The 7,866-nt window shown below is 40.2% G+C and overlaps 1 protein-coding gene across 1 annotated transcript; it reads right to left on the reverse strand.

Annotated features, from left to right (window-relative positions):
* LOC134634971 (gastrula zinc finger protein XlCGF26.1-like) lies at nucleotides 1–5,971 on the reverse strand. Its single transcript, XM_063484481.1, has 3 exons — nucleotides 5,815–5,971; nucleotides 5,348–5,530; nucleotides 1–2,383 (listed from the first exon to the last, which is right to left on the reverse strand). Exon 3 carries the CDS (start codon nucleotides 2,346–2,348, stop codon nucleotides 1,038–1,040), a length of 1,311 nt encoding a protein of 436 aa, XP_063340551.1. The 5' UTR covers nucleotides 2,349–2,383; nucleotides 5,348–5,530; nucleotides 5,815–5,971; the 3' UTR covers nucleotides 1–1,037.
* Nucleotides 5,972–7,866: the final 1,895 nt, after the last annotated feature.

The raw sequence follows: 7,866 nt of genomic DNA on the forward strand, positions 1-7,866 counted from the left end.
TTCACAGAACACTCAGATGATGAGTCAGTCGGTCGGTCGGTAAGTCAGTAAGTCAGTCAGTCGGGGTACAAACCTTTACATCACATCTTTCTACATTTTATTATTCATAGGGTTCAGTTAATCTTTTACATACTGCCTGGATAAAATGAGTAAAATTTATGACGTAAATTAAAAATATTTTTACTGCAACATAAAAAAATGTAGGTTTGTCTCTTCATGGAGCAAAACACACTCACATCCTGTAAGAAAACACAGACCACTGAAAACATTAAATATATTCTTACCCATGTGTAGTTTTCCACATACTGCCTGTTTAAAAAATGACAAATTTATGAATTTACCTTTTTTTTCTGTAATATCACTCACACAACATTGTAAGAAAATAGAGCCAATTTAAAACACATTTCATGTGAGTTACAACAGAAGTGGCACAGCACTGACACTGATAATTACTTCATGATGAACAGCCAAATAAACAGTAACAGGTCTGACAGTTTGACCCAGAAGGTGAACTCTTCTGACATTTTGCTTTTCTTGTGATCAGACGATGCAGTAATGTTTGCTCTATATGCTGTTTGTGGACACAGCCAGTGAAGTTTAACTTGCTAAACTTGTATTGGGATAACTAACTCCATAAGCTAAGATTGCTTCACAACATTCATGATCTTCTCTTAAACTCTTTTTCTTTCCATCCTGTCTTGCAGCTCTATTGTCATCATCCTTTCCTGAGTATTGCCCTCGCTTTGAAAAAGAAAGAAGGGGCTCAGAATTGATGTAATCCTCCCCCCACCTTCAACCCAAGTATGTGTGGTAGTCACTGCTACACATACATGTCCTGAACCACGCTCACTTACTTCTCTGTCACTTCTGACTTCATCATGCAGTACCACAGTGCCTCTTTTTGCACCCTTTCATGGTTTCACTAGATCTACAAAGACATAGTGAAGCTCTGACTTTCTCGGGAAATTAAAGCTGAATTCTGTGAAGCCTGATCTCAAGCTTTTTAAGTTTGACGCAGCATCCAGAAGAACTTTTGTTCAGATCCCCCCTGTTTCTCCCACTGTGTTCAAATGAACCCTGTCAGGGTAATGTCCCATTGGTCTGCCCCTTTTCTCACAGGAGGACACTTTGTGGGTCTTTTGATGCCTCAATAGATCTGTGTTATGGAAGAAAGACTTTCCACAGTGACCACATACAAATTGTTTAATACCAGAGTGGACGAGCTGATGTGATTTTAAGCTAGTCATGTGAGTAAAAGCCTTTCCACAGTCACCACATACAAATTGTTTAATACCAGAGTGGACGAGCTGATGTGATTTTAACCTTTTAATCTCAAGAAAAGTCTTTCCACAGTCACCACACTGATCACAGTTGAAAGCTTTAAATTCAGTGTGGACGACCTGATGTGCTTTTAAGCTTGATCTACGAGTAAAGGTCTTTCCACACTGATCACAGCTGAATGGTTTCACACCGGTGTGGATCAGCTGATGTGATTTCAAGTTACCATTCTGAGTAAAAGACATCCCACACAGATCACAGTTGAAAGCTTTAAATTTCGTGTGGAGGACTTGATGTTGTTTTAAGTTCCAACTATGAGTAAAGGTCTTTCCACACTGATCACAGCTGAATGGTTTCACACCGGTGTGGATCAGTTGATGTGATTTCAAGCTACCAATCTGAGTAAAAGACTTCCCACACTGATCACAGCTGAATGGTTTCACATCGGTGTGGATTAGCTGATGTTTTTTTAAGCTGCGTCTGTGAGTAAAGGTCTTTCCACACTGATCACAGCTGAATGGTTTCACACTGCTGTGGATCAGCTGATGTGATTTTAAGCTACCAATCCTAGTAAAAGTCTTCCCACAATGATCACATCTGAATGGTTTCACACCGGTGTGGATCAGCTTATGTGATTTCAAGTTACAATTCAGAGTAAAAGACTTTCCACACTGATCACAGCTGAATGGTTTCACACCGGTGTGGATCAGCTGATGTGATTTTAAGCTACCAATCTGAGTAAAACACTTTCCACACTGATCACATCTGAATGGTTTCACACCTGTATGGATCAGCTGATGTGATTTTAAGTTACCAATCTGAGTAAAAGACTTTCCACACTGATCACAGCTGAATGGTTTCACACCAGTGTGGATCAGCTGATGTGATTTTAAGCTACCAATCTGAGTAAAGGTCTTCCCACACCGATCACAGCTCAAGCTTCTGTCCTCCCTGTTGGCGCTCTTGCATCTTCTGGGCTGCTTCATAGCAGGAAAAGTCTTTTCCACAGGGATCGCCGCTGGCTCATCTTTACTTGCTGGTGCTGGATGTTTTTGGTTGATATCATCCATGTGCTGAGGTTTCGACCTGCATTCACTTCTTTCTCCTGTAATGACAAAGAACCCAAACAGTGACATCAGGTCTATACCTTCAGCTCATCCCCAAGTGCCCCCTCTTACCTCACAAAGATAAACAGTTTCCCCATCTGCCAAACGTCTCAGGTGCCTGGGGACGCTATGCTGTGGTAAATATTTGAAGTGAGGTCATTTTGGGGATAAAAGTAGTAAAAGTTCAACTTGTGAATAAAATATTGGCTTGTGTGACTTCAAAGTTTTTTTAGTTTTTACTTTGTTCAAATTTGAAGAACATCACACATACAATGTGCAGTTCAGGTTGTATGTGTGAGAGCTGTACAACCAAATCCACACTGACTCACATTTCCCTCTGATTAACCACGAGGGTGTCACACACTTATCAAAGTCTGCAGACCCTGTCAGCTGCAATCAACACCTTTTTTTATAATTCACAGGTGAGTTATAAAGCATCTTCACTAGAAGATGGTCCCCTGTTATCTACTTTTTCACAGGCAAGCGTGGGCGAGAGTCTACAGCATTCTACCCCCCAAGGACACGTAGTCTAATGCCTTTATTTTTTAGGGCCATGTCCACTTAATACTACACTATACGGTTATATGGCATTTTAGTTAATATAAAGCATAGAATTGAGGCACTTCAAATAATTTCATCTCAACACCTCCTCCCTGGAGATAAGGAGAAGGAGTCTCACTATCTGCCTAATGTCTCATGGTGCCTGGGAGTGTCAGTCCAACTCACTCACAATACCCATCTGTGTGTGTGGAATAACCTGTGAAATACATATTTGATGTTTTCCTGTATGTAGAACAAACCCACACAAAATGTACTATAGATATTACTAAAGTGATATTGTCAAAACATATGATCAACACATAGGGCTGTGCGATATAAACAAAATCTCATATCCCGATATTAAGACATCTATCGTCCGATAACGATATAAATTATAAAAATGTAACATTTCCTGTAAATTCTGTGAATCTCGGGCATCTCGACTTGCGTGAAGTGTTTCCAGCTGGGCGTCGCGTACCTGGAGTCGAGTGTTTTAACTGATGCATGAAACGATACATTTTTAGACATAAGTTGTAACGGGTGCCGTTTTCTTTGTAAGAATTTATTACACAGCGTGCTGCGGAGAAAAGCCTGTCTTAATGTTTGAGTCTAAGGTTTATTTTTTAGCACCTGACGACTCTTTTTTGCTTCTCATCCGTAAATACTCTTTCACGTGATTCAGTTTATTTTGAAAAGTCTCAACAGGATCTTGAGCTTTATTGTGAAAGGTTTACGTGGAAAATAAACAAGCGGACACGCCGTGGTTTTACCGTCGTTGTTGCTAACGACAACGCATAAAAACAAGCACTTGTCCATCCGTAGTGTGGTTATATTAAATATAAGAGAAAGAGAAAACTTTAAGAAATTAATATAGCCACTACAGTGACCATCAAAATGATGAAAAAATATTGCCGTAAACAGTTTATTTTGCGACACCACGAAACAAACGATAGCGTAAAATGAAACGATAGACGTTTTTATATCGTCATCCGATATATATCGTTATATCGAACAGCCCTATCAACACATAAAATAAAGAAATCTCCATCACAAGAGTTAACAGCTTGCACAAGAAAAGACCTCAGAAAGAATATGAAAGAAGAAAAGTGGAAAAGGAAAACAGAGCATTTTTAATGAGGTCATCCTGAGCCTCTTGTCCCGATTTTTTTTATGTTGGGCTGAGAACAAACAACCAATACTCACATCAGGTCCAGTCAACAACAATTATGTAATAAGCACATAAGCGGAAGACGTACACGATACCACCCTCAGCGTAGTCCAGTAGATCTCAAAGAGGAAGCACAAAAACTTCTTTATTTAAAGGGTTTTACACGCCCAAGACGCGTGTGTAAGTGTCACAGAAATGGCTTATGTGTAAAGACGTTTAATAGATGGTTCCAGCAGTTAAAATGTTCTTGCTTATACATTTCTGTGGACAATATTGTAAAGGTGTGTTTATCTTGTATAGGAGACATGTTTATCTTATCACAAAGAACAAATTTTGTTACACCGCTATTATCGCGAGGTTTGGGCGTGATAATATAGCCTGTGAGCCCACGTTTAATAATCACGCTAAGGAGTTCAGCGAGCTGTCTGCAAAGGCCTGGTTAGTCTACCAGCTGTAAAAGGTATTTGCTATTTGCTATAACTGTATTGTAATATTGTGAAAATTTGTAATGTATGGTGTTCTAATTATTTTATGTTTTAATTTACAATGCATAAGACTGTAAAGGTATTCTTCTAAAACCTCCGAAGTGGCAGGCGGCCACAAGGTAATTTTTGTTGTTGAATCACAAGTGTTACTTTTGATAGACTGAAGCGCTTAAAGCCTTTGTGTTTTATGTTTGTAGTTTTCACGGCGTTCAATAAATGCAGCGAAGCGCCCGTCTTGAAGAAGCCGTGCCTGTGTTGTCATTTCAGAGTTACAGCGTGAGCAAGTTACATATCATGCATCAGCGACAGTTAGCTGCATCTCCTTTTTACAACACTTAGAATGCAGTTTCGAGACCCTTTCACCCCCAGCTGTCTCCTGTTGTTCGTTATGAGGCCCGTGATCGTGTACGCCACATCCTGAGTACATCCTGTTCTAACCGCCCCTGTGCAGGCACGTATGCAGTTACAAGCAAAACACTTCCCTAATGCCTTTTAGTTTAAATATTCTTTTGCTTCTTGACTGACTGACACTTATTGAAATACTGCTACATGTATATTTCCCACAATCTCCACATAGATCACTCCACAGACATCACCTTCATATGAAGGGAAACAGAGAGTTTATCTCAAATGATAAAATACTGACGTACTGAGGCAGACAAACAGAGAGGCTAAACAGAAGGCAGAAATCAAACCAAAATGAGCTAAGAGAGAGAGACCCTGTAGAAAATGATAAAGTTAAGCAACCAATGTAGTTATAATTGACTTACTCTGGATCTCCTCTCAGACTCAGGAGGGGGCGAGCTTGGCTTTGTAGTTCGAGTTGGACCAGCAGAGACAATGGGCTCGCTGACCTCCACTCCCCAAGTCAGTCACCACGAGGACAAGTTCTTTGTTTAGAGATGATTTAATCCAAGCTCACCAACAACATCACTCAGCTGTCCTTGTCAGAACTAATAAAATAAAAGCAGTTACATTTAGAGACGTCAGTTTACTAAACATAAAAATATTGTTCTTTTAGTCTCGCTCACATATTCTGTAAAGATTAAATGACTTAAATCATCACGTGGTTTACAAAAACACATTGTTACCAAACTCAGCAAACAATTGCGCATCCAGAAATAACTGTTTTATCTCGTTTGACATGGAAACTTAAAATTACAAAGACACACTGAACGCACCTTCCTACCAGCTGTAACCTAACAGGAGAACGTACTTTCGCAGCTGCAATACATACCTGACAAAAAGCCGTTCATCAATTAGATTTAACACGACGCTTCTCCACAATACTTTGATACGGGTCCTTCAAAAAGTGCCCATTTTTAAAACAGCGGCAAGAAACGAGAAGGGTCTGGCTGCAGCCACTGGCTGTGTCCCAATTCAGGGTCTGCACGCTTGAGGTACGCGCACTACGCGTACTACGTACGGTGCGTAAGTACGAGAAGTGCGGAAGTGAGAGGCTTGTGAAATGGGACGGTCTAGCTTTCGTTGTGCTGCTCAGGTTGCCTAGCAACCATGATACTAACCGCGAGAAACGTTACATACAGTTTTGATTGACAGGAATGAAGGAGAAAAAATGTTTTGTTGGTCATTCATTTTTTTAACAATTAGCTAATGTTGTTCATGAGACTAAAATCATCTCACTGCGGTAATGTAAATATAATATGGACAACATTATATGTATAGTCAGATTATTAATATATATATATATATATATATATATATATATATATATATATATATATATATATATATATCACAAGGGCGTCGATTTGGCATGGACGGAAGGGACATGTCCCCACCAATATCCAGCGATTATTGAATTGTCCCCACCAATAATTTGATCTCTTCGAGTAAAGAAAAACAAACCCGATAGAAAGAAAAAAACGATCTGTCAACGTCTCATTCACCCAGCGGTGCAGAAAGAGTTAAATTACGTTCTCTACTGGAGTCCTACCTCATGTGACAAATATGGCCAATGTGATTGGCTGTGCCTTTCAGGGAGCTCTGTTTAGTTTTAGCAGCGGCAAGTCTGCGCTGCGAGGAGGAGAGGAGAACGGCAGCAAAAAGGAAGAACCTGGATATAAGAAAGTATTTTTCAAAGAAACCTGTAAGTCACTTAAAGTTCACTCATAAACTGTGTCCGTCATAATAACGTTACAGGCAATACCAGGCCATACATGCCAACCCTCCCGATTTTTCCGGGAGAATCCCGAATTTCAGTGCCCCTCCCAAAAATCTCCCGGAGCCACCATTCTCCCCAATTTCTCCCGATTTTCCACCCGGACAACAAAATTGAAAAACCATATCCTAGATTGGCCCAGCCATTTCCAGTTTCCAACAATGGCTACTACTACTGCAGCTACTTAGTATTAATATTACTCTTATTACTCTTTCTGGGTCGCGAAAGATTTTCAGGCGAGAATGTAGTTGTGTAAACTTCAAATAACTTAAACATGTTATTGTTTGGCCTTTTTCAGTGTTTTATTTGTTCGTGAGTAAATCGGTTTGGCTGAGATTAAAGTTATTAGATTAGATTATATTAAATAAAACTTTATTAATCCCTCGGGAGGGTTCCTCCGGGGTTTGGATAAATGTCAAACAGAAAACTGATTAAACAGAAGTGTGAGATGGTCGAGAATCTACGCAAGCGTCCGGTTATATTTTATTTTATTTAGACAGCAAGGAGCAGATGGCAGAGGTGACGTAATTATGAAGGCTAGACCCCCCGCTCATTTCCGGTCTACCCGGCTTTCGGAGGACCCGGCCCACTTAGACTGCGAAGGCCGGGTCCTCAGGTGCAGCCTCTGAATTTGGACACCCCCGGAACAGGCCGGTGACATTAAACTTATCTTTTTAAGTAAACACTGAAAAACCCCTTTGAATGTCTCCCTAATTCTGAGGTCTCAAGGTTGGCAAGTATGTGCTAGGCTTTGGCCCACATCAGTCTAAACCTGTGTGTAACCATGAAAAAAGTGTTGCCATGTCCACCAGGACAGTATAGTATAGACAGTAGTATAGACTCCTTCACATAGTGGACATTGAGTTGTTGTGTGGGGCACCAGTAGTCATGTCTGTTGCTGTAACAGTAGTTCATGTTTAGAATAAAAAGTCCCAGCTCACTGATTTGATAGGGGCAATAGTGCCTAAAATGTTGCTTAATTTTGCTGAGAGATCTTTTACTTTGTGGTAATCTTAGATGAGTAGTTTTATGGACAAAACCCACCAGGTCATTCAGTGTTCCCTTAGTACTAATGTGTAAGAGATGTTGGTGTACTATAAGTGAAGT

The sequence above is a fragment of the Pelmatolapia mariae genome, linkage group LG9, assembly GCF_036321145.2.
Source record: "Pelmatolapia mariae isolate MD_Pm_ZW linkage group LG9, Pm_UMD_F_2, whole genome shotgun sequence".
Taxonomy (NCBI): domain Eukaryota; kingdom Metazoa; phylum Chordata; class Actinopteri; order Cichliformes; family Cichlidae; genus Pelmatolapia; species Pelmatolapia mariae.